The 18,469-nt window shown below is 41.7% G+C and overlaps 3 protein-coding genes across 3 annotated transcripts; 2 read left to right on the forward strand and 1 right to left on the reverse strand.

Annotated features, from left to right (window-relative positions):
• On the reverse strand, positions 1–906 carry LOC135147027 (uncharacterized). Its single transcript, XM_064079229.1, has 3 exons — positions 787–906; positions 600–710; positions 1–520 (listed from the first exon to the last, which is right to left on the reverse strand). Exons 1-3 carry the CDS (start codon positions 865–867, stop codon positions 239–241), a joined length of 474 nt encoding a protein of 157 aa, XP_063935299.1. The 5' UTR covers positions 868–906; the 3' UTR covers positions 1–238.
• Positions 907–10,011: 9,105 nt separating this feature from the next.
• On the forward strand, positions 10,012–11,308 carry LOC135147078 (uncharacterized). The gene is made up of 2 exons (XM_064079503.1): positions 10,012–10,697; positions 10,802–11,308. The coding sequence occupies exons 1-2, from the start codon at positions 10,185–10,187 to the stop codon at positions 11,306–11,308; spliced, it is 1,020 nt and encodes a 339-aa protein (XP_063935573.1). The 5' UTR covers positions 10,012–10,184.
• Positions 11,309–15,835: 4,527 nt separating this feature from the next.
• Positions 15,836–17,170, forward strand: LOC135147079 (probable aspartic proteinase GIP2). The gene has a single exon (XM_064079504.1). It carries the CDS (start codon positions 15,836–15,838, stop codon positions 17,168–17,170), a length of 1,335 nt encoding a protein of 444 aa, XP_063935574.1.
• The last annotated feature ends 1,299 nt before the right edge of the window (positions 17,171–18,469 follow it).

Genomic DNA, 18,469 nt, shown 5'->3' on the forward strand with positions numbered 1-18,469 from the left:
TAAACAGATTACATAACCAGCATGAAGGGCATCATGGCAGTTTAATATTCAAAGCCACATAACCAGCATAATCAAAGCCACAAAAGCAGCACATGTCTAAATTGTCTGTGCAAAATAGAAACCCACGGCTTTTGCAAATACAACCATACAACCACCAATATTAATGTCTGCAACTACCACAAAATAAATCACCATCTACCTCCTATCTCCAAACAAAAGATTTCACCCCTTTGCAGCATCAAGAAGCCTTCTTACCGACGTTCTTCTCCATCCTCCTCCTTGCAGCCTCTAAATTTCTTGAAGTAGTAAATGGCTGTCCAGGGACTGAATGAACACCTAAAACATTTCTAGAGGGGGGCTTGTAGGGCTTGCGGATGCCTCCATGTGTAGTATCTGGCAATTCTGTTGGAGCTGTGATACCCCCCTCTGCCTGCTGCTGTGGAGCATCATTTGGAGCTGTAGCATTTTCAGGATTTGGCCTGGTAGAGGTATCATCTTGGCCCTTTTTCACTTCAACATTCTGTAACAAATTAAATCATTAAAGCACAAATCACCATCTACTTAGACTACACATTTAAGCGTTTGTTGACATGAGATACCTTTTGTTTGCAACTTCTGGCATTGTGTCCAGTGCCTTTACATATACCACATTTTTTGGGTTCTTTCGAACTTGCACCTCCTTGCTCTCCCTTGTTTGCATCATCCACCATCTGTCAATATGTAAAAATGTAAGCAAATTAGAAAAAATGCAGATAAATGTGAAATAAAACAAGACAAAGTACTCACCTTTGCTTTGCAAGTCCTTGTATTATGTCCCTTTTCTTTACAGTAAGTGCAATTCAATGATGTCTGATATCTCTTCAACATAGTTGGATCGGATTCTCTTGTTTCTATGACATCACTCCTTTTATCTCTGTTCTTTTTTGGTCTGCCTGGAGGCGCTCTCACCTTGGGAGGCAAAATTGGAGTGTTATTTGGTTCCTCCCAAAACTCCTCTCCGCTGATTGGTTCCAAGTAGTGACTATAGACCTTCAAATACCATGCTTTCTGATGGCATTCATGAACATAATTCATTGGATCTTCTTTTTGAAAAAATATGCAGGCCACTGCATGAAAACACGGTATGCCTGTTAACTGCCATTTTCTGCAGGCACACGTCGAATTCTTCAAATCAACCACTATTTGGTGTCCTCCATCTGTCATGGTGACATGATATTTGTGACCACCATTCCACACCGGCTTAGCCCTAGCTGCCAACTCCATTGACCTACAACAAATATTTAATATCCATTGATATACAACAAATATCAATATTTGGTATTCTAGCTGCAATTATACATACAGTAGTGTAAATAAAGCATTTAAACTTACTTGTGCAATTTTTTCAAAGCATTTGTACATAAAGTAGTGTTTCTACTCTCCATCTTTTGCTTCCTTTTCTGAATTCTTTCCATGCTTGTAATGTGAATCTGCTTGAACATGCTAACAATGCCCATATCCCTGAATTTATTGATTGCATTGTTAAAAATTTCGCAATTATTATTGACAAACATGTCACTTTTACATGTGTCTCTGAATGCAGATCTACTCCATTGGGATTTAGGCTTGGCTGCCAACCATTCATGAGCCTTTGGAGCAACCTGCAAGTGAAAATGTTAGAATACAAATATGGAGAGATTTACAGAGAAGGTAATTATTGCTAAACAATTACCTTCTTCAAAGCATCCATGTGCAGGTTGAAAAAATAATCAGTAGTGGACCTGGCAGCAGACCATAACAATCTCCTAACCCCTATCCCCTTATGATCTTTCCACATGTTCCGATAAAGGTGCATTACACAAAAACGATGTTCAGCTGCAGGCACTTGATTCTCTAGGGCATGAACTAAGCCTTTCTGTCTATCTGAGATGAAAGTGTAGGCTCCCTCATTTTCCATATTTAAATCACTCTTCAGCAGTCCAAGAAACCAATCCCAGCTATCATTTGTTTCTGCCTCTACTTGAGCCCAAGCAACTGGGTACATCCCATCATTGGGATCAGTACCAACAGCTGTGAGGAGAATACCTCCTAGTGGCCCCTTCAAATGGCAGCCATCAAGTCCTATGAGTGGCCTGCACCCATCCAAGAATCCTTCTTTCAATGGCCCTAGGCAAACATAGAATCTCTTGAACCTCTGCACTTGTCCTTCAACTTCACTTGGTTCTGTCATGATCTTAACAGTAGAGGAAGGCATTTCTTTCATGATTTGGTTGGCATATGCAAAAAGTTTTGCATATTCAGCTTCATGCTTCCCCACTATATTATCCCTTGCTTTTCTCATAGCTCTGTAGATCATTGACAAATTAACTTTGCACTTCAAATCATTGACCACTTTAGCATGAAAAGCATCAGTAGCCCACTTGGGGTTCATCCTCAATTCATCTTCGTATAACTTGGCAATCAGTGTGGAATTTATTTGCTTCTGCTCCCAAGTTGGATTACATGAGTGGTTCAGGTTTAGGCCCTTGATCTGCACTGTGTCACTGTTCTTGTGTTTTAGCCCATAGCATTTCCACTTACATCCAGGAGCGCATACCCACTTGATTTGGTCTTTCTGATTTTTCCTGGTTCTAATTGGCCTTTGATTCTTAATTGCGTATCTTCTCACAGCTTCTCTGAAGACAGTTCCAGAGGTGAACATCATTCCAATCCTGAACTCTGGATTTTCCATATCAGTCAGCTCATTAAACTCTGTGCAATCTTGATCAGCTTCATCACATGAGGAAATAGCTATTCTTTCGTCTCCACTGTCAAAACTGCCTTCACTTGTTTGGTCATCTTCCTCCATACATTTTCCTTTGCCTTTGTCATCTGACTTTTCTTTCACTTGTCTTTCAACAGCTTCATCAGGCTTTTGTCCTTCATCAGATGTTTTAGGAGCTTCATCGTCCTCTCCAAAAATATTATTCAACCACTCCTCTATAGGTACCTCAGATTCATGAGGTTCCTCAGGTTCATGAGGTACCTCATTTGCACATTCCTCAGCAGCCTCACATTGCCCAGATTCAACCACTCCTTCAAATTTCTTTCTTTCTTTTGATATTATCTTCTTTTTCTGCTTGGTTTGGGTAGGTTGCTCAGCTTCAGCCTCACATTTCTTGGTTTCTTTTGAAATTTTCTTCTTTTTCTGCTTTGTTTGGCTAGGTTGGCTGGGTTCTTCTCCATCATCATCCAAGACAACAGGAGTGTCTTCAGTGTTTTTAAATAGCCCCTGTCAGATAACAATACAATTTCATCAAAAAATTCCATAAAAATAGCAGTTTTAAATTGAATTAGGAGGATGATAATTAACTTACCCTAAGCATTGAGTATCTCCCCTTTTTTCTAGTTCTGAAGGGAGGATTTGGAGGAGGAATTCTCCTTTTTCTCTTCGGAGCAACCTCAACTTCACTCTCAGATGAATCTATATTAGATTCATCACCATGGAAACTCACTTTATCAGCTTGATCCACATCAGGATCCTCATTAATCTCCTTAATTTCTTCACATTCCTCCCTAATACAACTAATTCTCTCCTCCCTTTGATCAAGTTCTAACTGTGTGAATGAAAAATCATCCCACCCCTCACCTTCTGCCCTCTCTGTTGTATACAAAACCATACATTTACCATATACCAGTAAATCAACCAACACCCCTAGTTGCTCCTCAGTTTCAACCTCCAAAATACCTTGTGATAGCTTATTTTCAGGTATACATGACCATAAATCATATCCACCTAGCTTCAGTCCTAAATCAGACAACATGGACTCTACATCGACCATACAGAACTGATTCACAGAGCACATATCAAAGTAATCGACATTATTTCCGGTATATTCTTCAAAATTATCAGTGAAAAAACCACCATGATGAACTTTAAGTGAAAAGTAAATGGAATCGCCTGTAATTTGGGGGAACATAGCAACACGAAACCATAATTCAGACTAATTTTAAGCAAGACTAATTTTAAGCAAGACATACAACCAAAAAACACTACGATTAAGCAAGCAATACTAAACCCATATAGCAAATCAATACAAAACCCTAAACTCATATAGTAAGCAATACAAAACCCATATAGCAAATCAATACAAAACCCTAAACCAGTAAACATAAAAAATCCCTAAACTCGACATGCAACCACAAAGAGTAGCACATATAACAAAATCAATGAAAATACGCTTAGATCAGAATATTACTTGCATAGTTTGGTATTTCGTAGCCATTTGGTAGAGATGGTTCACGAATGATCGGGGGTGCCACTCCTTCTTCAAGGACTTGCTTCCAATATTCTGCCGGAACTTCAGCCCAAGTAATATTAGGGTTCGGATCACCATCTTGCTTCCTTAATCGACCTCGCATTTTTTGATTTTCTTCGCTAGGGTTCTACAGAGAGTTTTTGTTAGTACTGTGTTTGCGCGCTCGTTGTAACACAGAAGGGGGGGAACGAAGGGGCATTTGTTCAATACGCGAATTTACAAAAATATCCCTGGTTCCGTTAAACTTGACGGTGCTATTTGACGGAAGTGAGATTTTGAGTGCAAATCGAGGCGGCAAAAAAGATAAGGGATGTCAACTGCAAGAAACAATAGAAGGGGACTAGTCTGCAAAAAACCCCAAACATAGTGGTGGCAAACTGCCATTTACTCATAATTTTTCCAAGTAAGAGATATGTCATAACTGGACCGGGGTAGCTTTTTATTTGTTTGCCTTCAAAAATTTTTCGAAAAATTTTTCCAAGTAAGAGATAGGTCATAACTGGACCGGGGTAGCTTTTGCTTTTTTGCCTTCAAAAATTTTTCGAAAAATTTTTCGAAGTAAGAGATAGGTCATAACTGGACCGGGGTAGCTTTTGCTTTTTTGCCTTCAAAATTTTTCGAAAAATTTTTCTAAGTAAGAGATAGGTCATAACTGGACCGGGGTAGCTTTTTGTTTGTTTGCCTTAGAAAAATTTTTCCAAGTAAGATAGCTCATGATTGAACCGGGGTACTCGGGTTCTCAAAATTGAACCGGGGTAGCTTTTGCTTTTTGCCTTGGAAAATTTTTCCAAGTAAGAGATAGATCATGATTGAACCCGGGTAGCTTTTTGTTTGTTTGCCTTGGAAAATAATTTTTCCAAGTAAGAGATATGTCATAACTGGACCGGGGTAGCTTTTTGTTTGTTTGCCTTAGAAAAATTTTTCCAAGTAAGATAGCTCATGATTGAACCGGGGTACTCGGGTTCTCAAAATTGAACCGGGGTAGTTTTTGCTTTTTGCCTTGGAAAATTTTACCAAGTAAGAGATAGGTCATGATCGAACCCGGGTAGCTTTTTGTTTGTTTGCCTTGGAAAAATTTTTCCAAGTAAGATAGCTCATGATTGAACCGGGGTACTCGGGTTCTCAAAATTGAACCGGGGTAGCTTTTGCTTTTTGCCTTGGAAAATTTTTCCAAGTAAGAGATAGATCATGATTGAACCCGGGTAGCTTTTTGTTTGTTTGCCTTGGAAAATAATTTTTCCAAGTAAGAGATATGTCATAACTGGACCGGGGTAGCTTTTTGTTTGTTTGCCTTAGAAAAATTTTTCCAAGTAAGATAGCTCATGATTGAACCGGGGTACTCGGGTTCTCAAAATTGAACCGGGGTAGCTTTTGCTTTTTGCCTTGGAAAATTTTTCCAAGTAAGAGATAGATCATGATTGAACCCGGGTAGCTTTTTGTTTGTTTGCCTTGGAAAATAATTTTTCCAAGTAAGAGATATGTCATAACTGGACCGGGGTAGCTTTTTGTTTGTTTGCCTTAGAAAAATTTTTCCAAGTAAGAGATAGGTCATAACTGGACCGGGGTAGCTTTTGCTTTTTTGCCTTCAAAAATTTTTCGAAAAATTTTTCGAAGTAAGAGATAGGTCATAACTGGACCGGGGTAGCTTTTGCTTTTTTGCCTTCAAAATTTTTCGAAAAATTTTTCTAAGTAAGAGATAGGTCATAACTGGACCGGGGTAGCTTTTTGTTTGTTTGCCTTAGAAAAATTTTTCCAAGTAAGATAGCTCATGATTGAACCGGGGTACTCGGGTTCTCAAAATTGAACCGGGGTAGCTTTTGCTTTTTGCCTTGGAAAATTTTTCCAAGTAAGAGATAGATCATGATTGAACCCGGGTAGCTTTTTGTTTGTTTGCCTTGGAAAATAATTTTTCCAAGTAAGAGATATGTCATAACTGGACCGGGGTAGCTTTTTGTTTGTTTGCCTTAGAAAAATTTTTCCAAGTAAGATAGCTCATGATTGAACCGGGGTACTCGGGTTCTCAAAATTGAACCGGGGTAGCTTTTTGTTTGTTTGCCTTAGAAAAATTTTTCCAAGTAAGATAGCTCATGATTGAACCGGGGTACTCGGGTTCTCAAAATTGAACCGGGGTAGTTTTTGCTTTTTGCCTTGGAAAATTTTTCATAGTGTCAAATGATAACTCCAAACTCCGATCCCGGTCCTTCCTCCGCCGTGTCTGGTGGTTCCGTGGTGCAGCTGCTGGATGGGAGCCTACAAAACAACGCCGGCGGGGGGGTTTTGCCCCAAAGCGCCTCCGGCGTGAGAGTAAGCGTGGGTTTCGGAAGGATAAAGATTAGAGAGAGTGCTATCTATGTGTGGTGGGTGAAGGTGTTTGGCTGGTGGTTGCTGGTAGCTGAGGGTTTTTAAGAGTGTTTGAATATATGCTGGGTGTAAGTGTGTGTGAGAATGAGTGTAAAGAGAAGTTCCCTTTGAACTCTTGATCCTTGGTCTATTTATAGGCCAAGGATTAGGGTTCAAGGGTGTGTACCTGGATCCTGGTCCTACACGTGTAGGGGCTTGATCCCCTACACGTGTCCAGGTGTCAGCGTAGGAGTAGTATTTTGGAATGTTCCTTGGCTTGTCTCTATCGCCAGTAGTCGGCCGTTATGTTTTGTCTTCATTGTGTCAGTCTGTGCTTCGTGCAGTAGATGTCGGCTGGTACAAGTTTGGACCCTGGTCGAGGAGTGTGGTTGAGAAATACCCGGGTCTATCTCCTATCTCGGGTGAGTAGCATGTTCTTCAGTGTCCGGGTAAGCTACGCCGTCCGAGTTGCATGACCCGGCGAGCCCGGAGGACACCCCAGGGTGTTGATGGCCACCCGGGGCACGGGTTCTTCCAAAAGGATCCGGGTGTGGCTTGACCGGGTTATACCCTATCATTTGCCCCCCACTCCCTTATATAGATTTTCTATGTGAGGGAGTAGAGTGGAGTTTGTTCTTTTGCTTCCCCGACTGAGTGGATCCGGGTAAGAGTGGGTGTCTATGTTTGCCCCCCGGCCAGGATAGATCCGGACTAGAGCAGAGTTTTTGCTGATGACCTATTCTGGCTTGGATGGACCCGGGCAAGGTTAGAGATTTTGTTGTAGAGGGATCCGGGTTTGAGTGAATCTCGTCGACCTTCGTGCTTCAGTGTTGGTGGATCCGGGTAGGTAAAGATATCCGGGTGAGGGATGGTGAATCGTTTGAGGTATGCAGAATTTGACGGGTTGTGTGTCTTGGAAGTTGAATTGTCGCGTCTTTTGAGGAGAAATAATGACAAACAGCTGTAATAACTCTTACACAGCCAATAGAAAACCGCCACGTGGCCTATTACTGCGGCTATGTGTATAAATACACGCATCCCCTCTTCACTTCTTTATTTTCACTTTAGTTTTCACTTGTTTTCTCTGCCATTTTTTCAAAAACCGCTCGTTCGTGTTCTGCCGCTGGGGTTCGCCGGATTTTTAGTGCCGTCGCTTGTTTCGTTTCTTTGTTCCCGTCCCAAATTCCGGTAAGCTTCTCGCCCTCTTCTTCGCCTTTCTCCTTTTTATCGTGCTTCTGTTATTTCAAAATGCATGGTTTTTTCTTCTTCGAAATGCTTGTCTTTGGTTGCTGCTATGCTTTGATTTTCCTTGCTTTAAAGTTGTGTAGATGGATTTGTGATGCTCCTTTCGATGCGTGTTTTGGGGTTTATATGTTGATTTGGGGTAGTTTTGCGCGTTTTGGGTTTGAAGAGTTTGAGTTTGGGATTCGAAACCCTGGGTTTCGGTTTCGAAGGTCTGGTTTTTGGTTGCGTTTGCATTTGAATGTTCTTGGATGTATATGTATAGATATGTGTATAACTGTGAGGGTTTGAGTTTTGATCTTGATTTTTGGTTTGAAATGGTTATAAAACTGTTTGTGCCTGTTGGGTTTTTCGGGGGTTTGAACTGAGCCCGGGTACGACAAGTATGCCCGGGTTGGGTAGCTTTAGGATATGGCTGTTTTAGGTGTTTTGTAGATGGTGTATATAATCGCGAAGAGTAGGTTTCCCGACCCGGGTATATATGTCAAATCCGGGTAGGGGTTTTGGGTTGCCTTGTTTCGTACTTAGGAGAATTTTGTTGTGCTGCAATTTTATAGAACCCATAGGATCCGGGTCCCCTTCTCTCATTGCAATTGTAGATAATATGGATCCGGGTACAGTCTTTTTCTCATTGCTCGGTACTTGAAATTTCTTACGATGAGGTGCTTATAAGCTCGGGACTCGGGTAGGTCGTTTCAGGTTGAGGGAATCCGGGTAGTTCTCTTTTTCTTTTTGTACTTGAGTCGTTTCTTTTTGCCTTGGTGTTCTTCATATATGTTTAGGACAGGATCCGGACCTAGATGAAACTTGTAACGACTTGTGAATTCTTAAAACTGACCCGGGCTGCTTCTCTATTTAGGTCCATGGTCCGGATCCTTAGGCGGTCAAGACGAGAGATTATTGCTTGTTTGGCGGGCCCTGTGGAGTCCTCTAGTGACAGTGAGTCCGACGGTTCTCACGCTCTTGCGCATCGTGCCCGGGTTCGGATTTCTAAGCGGCCAAGGCAAGAGATTGTCCCTTATTCGGGAGTTCCCGGAGAGTTTTCCAGCGACACAGAGTGTGACGAGGTCCAGACTTTATCTCATCGTGCCCGGATTAAGATGGCAGAGCGCGAAATTGAGGAGTCCGGGGTCGTTTCCGCGCGTCAGGATGTGGTGATTTCGACCGGTCGACAAGTAATAATGACCCCGGAGGGCATGTGGGGAAATGGTAAGTCGTATTTTGTCACCAAAGGTCCACTGGTGGAGGAGAAGAGCTTCTATACCAATATGTCTGGTTTTTATAGATGCAAGCATCCGAACGGACGTTTGGCTCCTTACAACAAAGAGGAGTTTGATGAGAGTTTCCGGGAATTGACTGGGATCCGGGTTCCGTTCCCGTTGAAGAATCATATCAGGGAGATGTCCCCGGATGCGGCTGACCGGATGATCCGGGCGGCTTTTCAGTTGCCTTCTGAGATCGAATGGAGATGGCCTGAACCCGGCGAAATGATCTACCACCGTCCGGCCGACGGTTTTGTTCCAGTGTGGATGGAGCATCTCAGGTCCGGGTGGAATCCCCGATGGCATGTTTTCTTCAAACATCTATGTAAGTATGAGTGGAGGATCTCACCGATGCAGTTGACGCCGAACGCGGTCAAGTGGATGACCTGGTTCCTGTGGGCGTGCAACAAGATGAATTATTACCCGACGTTGAAACTTTTCCACATGTTGTTTCAATTTAAGAAATCAGGGGTAAGGCCTTTGTATGAATTGCGCTTCCGGTCGAAGGAGTGTGGTTTGGGCTCCGGGTTCATAAGCCCGGTTATCCATCAAAGCTCGCTGAAGGGATGGAATGGCGAGGTAATTATGTTGAAGGGCTTGGACTTGGCTTTTATGCCTTACATAGAGACAGATGACGAGAAAGTGAGGACGGACTTTGGTGCGCCCGGGGCGGCTGGGGAGTTCCGGGCCCAGTTGATTGAGTTCTGTAATTGCCTAGGATTTCAATTGACTCGGGATACATTTATGTGTCACGACCAATTGCACGAGGGTGGCTGTGAGTTGCATTTTTTTTTTTTTTAGTTTTTGGTTGTGCTTTTGTAGTATCTTGTCCGGGTCTCCTTGTTTGTCATGTGCGTGTTGTTGTCTTGTCCGGGTCCCTTTGTTTGTCATCCGCATGTTGCTTATTTTGTCCGGGTTCTTTTGTTTGTAATCTGCATGTTCCTTAGGATATTTTATTGTGACATTCTTCTTTGTATGATTTGCCGTCTTGTTCTCTTACTGACCCGGGTTCTCTTGATTCTTGACAGGTCTTCCCTATTTTGACCCGGATCTTTGGAGAGCTATGTCTGCCAACGACTCTTTTGCTGCTGCTTTGAGAAATTTGGGGGGAGTGCATACCCTTCCAAAGCCACAGCCAAAAGCTAAGTCGGCGAAGAAAAAGGGGGCCGCGAAGAGGGGGGAGTCCGGGTCTTCCCGTCATGAGACGGAAGGGACCGGTCATTCCAGTGCCACCCCGGACCCGGAGCTGCAGGTGAAGGATCCGGAGTTGGATTCTAATGCTGTCGAGGTGGAGAGTCCGGTCCATGAGCCGAAGAAGAAGCGGAAAAAGACTGATTCTTCTCAGAAGCACGTGATTGATATGACGGAAGAGGATCCGGGAAAGTCTGCAATGGAGGTGGTGGACCTGGGGGTCGAACTCGAGGGTGGTTCCCGGCCGGTGCCCCGGTTTGGTAAGTATCCGGTTAAGAAGGTGATTGGATTGATGTCTGAGCTCCCTTCTGACCAGGACTGGGAGATGATGGAAGATCAGGGGCTTGCCGAGAATTTCAAGGATATAGGGGACTTGTGGGGACAGGTAACCTCCTAACCCGGATTCAGTTTCCTTTCGTATTTCGCTTAGTTTTCCTTGTTTCTATATTTTTGGTTTTTGTTGATCCTGGTCTGATGCTTTTTTGTCAGCTTGGTGGTCGTCTGGCCGGGTTCAACACCCATGCCTTGGCCAGTTTGAAGAAGGAAAGAGAATTCTCTACTTCTACTCTTGCCAGGGTGGTGAAGTTGGAGAAGGATCTCGATGTGGAGAAATCAGCCCGGGAGGCTTTGGAAGCCGGGATGGCCTCTAAGATCAAGGAGGCTGAAATCCGGAAAGAAGCTGAACTGGATCAGAAGATTAAGGATGGTTTTTGGAGTGTTATGAGGTTTGTCTTCATAGTGTCAGTAGCTGGCATTGGGTATTGTCCTTGTCATGTCAGACTGCAACTTGTTCAGGTGTCGGCTTGGACTCTTGTGTCCCGGTCCGGGGGAAAGATGGATAGGTTGCGTCTGGGTCCGGGATCATCTCCGGGGTCCGAGATCATCTCCAAGGTCCGGGATCGTCTCCTGGTTCTGAGATCATCTCCTGGGTCTGGGACCATATCCGGGTCATATCGTGCTCGGGTCCGGATTAAGCCAATCCAGAGTCCGGGTTAAGCCAATCCTTTTCATGTTAGAATGTGGCTTGTTCAGGTGTCGGCTTGGACTCTTGTGTCCCGGTCCGGGAGAAGAGTGGATAGGTTGTGTTTGGGTCCGGGACCATCTCCTGGGTCCGGGATAGTCTCCTGGGTCCGGGATCATCTCCGGGTCATATCGTGCTAGGGTCCGGATTAAGCCAATCCAGGGTCCAGATTAAGCCAATCCGGGTAACTGAAAAGTGAACCCGGGTAGCTTTTGGTTGTTTGTCTTAGAATTTTTTTCCAAGTATGATTGCTTGGTCTGGACCCATTATTGAATCAGGGCTAGTATGATTGCGTAGTCCGGACTCATCTAAGTCAGGACTAGTATGGTTGCTTAGAAAAACTTCTTGCTGATTGCTTCTTGAAGACATCTCATATAAGCCGAGAGTGCCTCATTATCATACTCCCGTACCCGGAGTCCCTTCTAACTTTCTTCTACAGCTCATGGATCATGTCCCATAGATTGGTCTGATACTCGTTATTCTCATGGTCTTAGATCAGCTCTTGGGTTGGCTCATTCCTAGATCGTTTGGAGCGGGACTTGCTCATGAGCCTTTCTTCTTATAACTGGATCCTTCTTTGAATTTTTTGCTCTAGCTTTTCTTCTTCTTCTCTCCGGATGTGTTCTTTTTTTTTTTGGCCAGGATCTTTCGCCTTGTGGCATCACTTTCCCTCTGCTTCTTTTTCCTTACTTTGTCACCAATCCGGTCAAAGACGGAACCCCGGGATTGGCGGGAATTTTCAAAGTCTTCAGAATCAGGAATCAACCTGGGTCCTTTGAGGTTCTCGGCTCGTTGTTCCTGGTATAACCGGATTGCTTCGGCCAACTCTATGTTGGTTAGATGTGTAACATGGTCTGCGGTCACCGGGACATCGATGCACTTTAACTGGTTCATTTCAATTGTGACCCGAGCATCGTCTAGGTTGATCCGGGTCTCTTCTGGATTGATCCCGGTCAAGAGTGGTTTAGAGATGAGATCCTGATGTGGATTGTCCTGGTCCACCGGGTTGAACTGCTCGGATCGGGTTGATTGGGTTTGGGTTTTTCCACCCCTTGTCATGATTATAGTGAACAACTCAAACAAGAACTACCCAGGGAGTATGCTTGCTTTTTGGTGAAAGTGTATGTGTGCAGTATAGACAGTAGTGGAATGATAGAAATAGTGTAAGCAGATAGTCAACTTACTACTTCAAGAAATGCTAGAAATAGTTAAATGACAAAGGTGTAAGGGACTACAGGACAAGGTGTCTTGATGTACTACAGACAAATTTAGGGTTCTTCTAGACAGGGTTTGCTAACATGCACACAACAAAGAGAATCATGGGTGAGAGGGTTTTGAAAGATTTGAGTGCGTTTTGAAGCTTACATGGTTGAATCGGGACTCTCTTTTCGGGAGTTTGCTGATGAAGATGAGTCCAGTGGCACCGTGACCACAGGACGGAGAATACAACCTTCCCCTCCTTCTAGCGCCAAATGATAACGCCAAATCCCGTTCTGGTGCTTCCTCCGCCGTGTACCGGTGTCTTGCGGTGTAGCTGCTGGACGGGTGTCTGCAAAACAACACCGGAGGGGGGTTTAAGCCCCGCGGCGCCTCCGGCGTAAGAATGAGTACAGGCGTCGGAAAATATATAGACGGGAAATGAGCTATATATGTGTGATGGGTGAAGGTGTATGGCTGCTGTGTATGATGGCTTAGAGTGTGTGAGAAATATGAGAGTGTGTGAGAAATATGAGAGTGTGGAGAAGAAGATCCTTAAGCCTCTCATCCTTGGTCTATTTATAGGCCAAGGATTAGGGTTTAAGGATGTGTACCTTGGATCCTGCTGTCCATCTGTAGGGCTTGGATGCTTAACACCTGTCCAGGTGTCAGCTAAGGAATAGTATTTTGGAGTGTTATGAGGTTTGTCTTCATAGTGTCAGTAGCTGGCATTGGGTATTGTCCTTGTCATGTCAGACTGCAACTTGTTCAGGTGTCGGCTTGGACTCTTGTGTCCCGGTCCGGGGGAAAGATGGATAGGTTGCGTCTGGGTCCGGGATCATCTCCGGGGTCCGAGATCATCTCCAAGGTCCAGGATCGTCTCCTGGTTCTGAGATCATCTCCTGGGTCCGGGACCATATCCGGGTCATATCGTGCTCGGGTCCGGATTAAGCCAATCCAGAATCCGGGTTAAGCCAATCCTTTTCATGTTAGAATGTGGCTTGTTCAGGTGTCGGCTTGGACTCTTGTGTCCCGGTCCGGGAGAAGAGTGGATAGGTTGTGTTTGGGTCCGGGACCATCTCCTGGGTCCGGGATAGTCTCCTGAGTCCGGGATCATCTCCGGGTCATATCGTGCTAGGGTCCGGATTAAGCCAATCCAGGGTCCAGATTAAGCCAATCCGGGTTATACCCTATCAATAGATCATTAAGAACCTCCCTACAGCTTCATAGAAACTATGTACTTCTAAGTTGTTCTCATACAGCTCCACTAATGAGCTTCCATAAATCATGGAGTTTGTTAGATGGTCTTAACACGCATTTAAAAACTTTATTAAAATATAGTTATATAATTTAGTTTTAAAAAGGTTTTTTGAATAAAAATTTAAGATCCGTCCTCAACATATACAACTTAATGAAACAGAGGTAGTAGTGTTGATTAAAAACATAAATTTAGATTCATATCTCCGGGGCAATTTCACAGACCAAAAACAAATCTGATATCATGTTGCCATATTTAATTACTATACCGATAATATAACCAAAACGAATCAGCTAGTACAGCAGACAAATAAATATCGTTAAGCTCCCACACTTTTCTCCATGATTACTAAATATATACTCCCTCCGCCCCCACCAGTTATTTATATTGGGGGACGAGGGCTAGAAACGCATTTTAATACTCTCATAAAATATAATTTATTAAATTATTTTAAATTTATTTTTTTGAATAAAAATTGAATATCTAAATTTTTATATGAAAAAGAATTTTTTTTGAAAATAATTATGAAATTATATTTTATACGCGATTTAAAATATGTGTCGAGAAACAAAAAAAATTGTAAAAAAATAAGTTCGAGTATATAATTTCCCAGCCATCAATCTTGAAAGATGAAGATGGCAAGAGGCTTTTCCCGTACTTTCTATAAATGTTCTGTCCTATTCATTTGTATATAATTTTTTTTGAACGTCTCACTAATTGTATACATTTCAAAAGTAGTAAACTTTCAATATACCTATTTTTCATCTAACTTTACTCAATTTTTACATTCTTTTTAGAAATGGTTGGGTCGGAAGGAGTACTGCTCTGTTCTGCACTATCTTCTTTAGACTCAATTTGAACAAAAAGTGCACGAGTGAGTAATGAAATGTGTCTGAAGTTTGATTCTCGACTTCCCTCCCCTCAGTACTTTTTACACTTAACTGTCCGAAAGATGCTACATGGTGTAAATGTACGGGGATGGGAAGAGAATAATACTCTATTTGTTTTTGAAATATAAGTCGTTTATTTTTTTTACGCATTTTTAAGTCATTTGACCACATGTTAAAAATGATTATTTTCAAAATTTTATTTTTTTGAATAAAATTATATGATTGATATTATTATTCTTAAAAAAAAATCAAAAATAATAATTTTAAACTCTCCTTCTTTTATTAAGTTCAGCATTTACGTTAGTAAGAGCAATTGCAACAGAGTTCTAAGCCAAGATCTAAAATAATTTATTAAAAGAGTTGCTCTAACAGTATGCTACTTTCTGAAAAGTTAACATCCACTTTTCATGTCTCAAATTTTAAGGAATGCACAGCCATTCTTCATTCCTTTTTTTTTTTTTATGAATTAAATATTCATTTCTCTCGTTTTTCACACTATTTTTTGTTAATTTAAATTTATTAATATAATAATAACATGGAACAAAAACAAAACAAGGGTTGTTGTTGGAATGATCCTATAATATGTCTTGAATTACCAGGACTCTATATAATAATATTATTTTTAAAAATGTCTTGAATTACCAGGACTCTATATAATAATATTATTTTTAAAAATGTCTTGAATTACCCGGACTCTATATAATAATATTATTTTTAAAGAAACTATCCTCAAGGCTGTAACAAACATGGGTAGGACTTGTGATATTATGAATCGATCTTTCACTTTTGTATCTCAGGAGAATCCTGAATACAACACCCCAAGACACAGTTTTCTCCTTAATTAGTAATGTTATTGTTCTAATTCAATGTAAAGTTTTTGGTTAAGAAACTACACCAGTGATTGCACAACAAAGTAACAAGTGAGCTTTGAAATAGCCCCACAGCATTGATAGCCTGTCAAAATCTGATCTTTCCATCCCATAATATGGTAAAGCTAGTGGCAATTAAATATGGTAAGGCCTTCTTAATTCCCATGTGTCTTTATACTAAACTATGTTACTCATGAGCCAGCCATCAATCTTGACAGATGTGTATTCATACTGCTCTTCTATAAATTGGACTCTGTTTTAGCACAACAAAACCATCTCTCCACCACAATGTCTTCTTCCATTCACCACTATGCTGTAATCTTCTTATGTCTTGCTGCTGCAATCTTTTCTGTTTCGAGTGCTGCCACGTTTAAGAAACCGAAACCCACGGCCTTTCTTTTTCCTATCAGGAAAGACACGAAAACTCTCCAGTACTACACCACACTAGACATTTCCAGTCGAGAAAACTCTGTACAACTAGTGCTGGACCTCGGTGGCCAGCACACTTGGTTCACTTGTAACGCGGAGGTACTTGCAAGCTTCAAGGCCGTCGATTGTCACTCTAGAAAATGTAAAGACTATAAGAGCACCAGCTGCATGCGCTGTGGTTCTGACCCTGCTGTGAATGTAGGCTGCACGGATGATGCCTGTGCTGTCGACTACAGAAATCCATTTAATACTAGAGAAATAGGCCGCGGCCTAGGAGAGGATGCTTTGTTTGTCGACTCTACAAATGGATTATCAGTTGGATTCAATTACCAATCCCCCAAACCATTTCCATTCTCGTGTCTGGAATCAGATGAGTATCTCATCGGAGGCCTGTCCAATGAAACCAAAGGTATGATAGGCCTTATGAATACAACAACTTCGTTACATGCACAATTGTCAACACAGTTTAAGATACCTCATAAATTTGCTCTTTGTTTGCCCTCTACATCTGATTTTATACTTGGTCACATGTTCATCGGTGGGAAGCCATACTTCTATCCGCCTTATAATAAAGACATTGGCAGAGAACTAATCACCGCAAAACTTGTCAGATACCCTGTCAGTACTGCCAACGTATTTTCAGTAGGTGACCCTTTGGATGAATATTTCATAGATGTTAAATCTATTAGCGTCGATCATAAAATTGTCGCCTTTAATGCTTCTTTGCTATCTATCAACGAAGAAGGCACCGGAGGTACTACATTAAGTGCTGTGACTCCTTATACAACATTAGTGACTCCCATATACGAGAGTCTCCTAAGTGCTTTCACCAAGGCTGCAGCGCTTAGGAAGATGAAAAAAGTGTCGGCTGTGGCACCGTTTGGAGCCTGTTACAAAGCTAAATCTGTAGCCAAAAGCCAGACAGGACCTGTAGTGCCGTATATTGATATTGGTCTGACGGGGGGCAAGCAACATTGGAGATTTTACGGTGCCAATTCGATGGTCTTGGTAAAGAAGGATGTTTTATGCTTGGCATTTGTGGATGGAGGGTCGTCTGTAAGAACTTCTGTCGTCATAGGAGGCCATCAAATGGAAAACTATCTTATTGAGTTCGATCTCGTGACCCCTAAAGTGGGAATTAGCACTTCACTTTTATTTCGAAATTCAACTTGTTCTCAGACTCGACTTCTATAGATTTAAGGATCAGTTTCTGGTGCCAGCATCACAAGTAGTGGATATCCATATTTCCTTGTTATGTAACAGGATGTCGAGGGTTTGAGTTTTATTAAATCGATGCCTATAGCTGACTAGAGTCATCTATACGACTCTAGTCGTTTTCTTTGATTGAGCAATCAAACGATGCTTTATATCTTATATGCGTCGCTTCTGTAAACGAGGCACATTTTAATTGAGCACACAAGTCTTGATGTACTTTTGGACAAGCAAAAAATAATTTGCACTGGCAAACCATTTTCTTTGTACTAGAAAACTATGATCAACTACTCCATCATTGTGGCCACAACACTGAAAATTAGTGTTGTGTTTCCGTGTCGTGTATGAAATGGCTTCGTCCATTCCAAATACAACTTCATTACCTGCACAAATCGCGACACAGTCTAAGTTACATTGCATGCCCTCTACATCTGAATATGCACTAGGCCTCCTAAAATGCTGGTTGATCCTGATTACCAAAGCTAGAAGATTGTGTTTTCTGATAGAAAACGGAGAATCTGGCATCAGATACTGTTTTGTTGGATGGGATCTAACTCTAGGACATCGAATCGGACACCTCAGCACCATCAAATTGCTCAATGGCCCTGAAAGTATTATCTCTGAGAATATAAGCCTTTTTGTTTGAATAATCTAAATATTTTTCTCGACATTGATCTACATTACTGTATCTTAACAAGACATAACAGCTAGAATTATCAAAAAAAAACAAAAAAAAAACAACAAAAATCTAGGGTCATATCGAGATCTATAGGACAATTTGACAGAAAAATACAAATGACAAATCTGATCTTATCTGGCCATATCTAGTACCAATATTATAACCAAAACGAATCAGCTAGTACAGCAGACTAATATATAAAATACAAGCTCCCATACTGTCCCCCATGCGCGCTAACTATAATTTACTCATTTTATTTCTATTTCATCATCTCCGTGTCCAATCCAATTGTAAACTACAGGAAGGAAGTAAGGAACAGAGGGAGTATAAGTATCAACAAGATAATACTATATATCCCAAGTTATCAGTTCTCCTTGTACAACTTGGAGTTTTTCCAAGACTCTTTACTCACTCTTAAATATATTTTAAAATATTGGCTCTTAATAGTTTAACGTGTGTTCATCTCCAACAATACTCTTCATATTCACTCTTTATTCATTTTTTATTATTATATAATGTGCTTCGTAAGATAACCTAAATGAAGTAGTGAGAGAAAGAATATATAATATATAATATTAGTTAAGAGTCATTTAGAGCTCTTT

Source organism: Daucus carota, chromosome 6 (genome assembly GCF_001625215.2).
Source record: "Daucus carota subsp. sativus chromosome 6, DH1 v3.0, whole genome shotgun sequence".
Lineage (NCBI taxonomy): Eukaryota > Viridiplantae > Streptophyta > Magnoliopsida > Apiales > Apiaceae > Daucus > Daucus carota.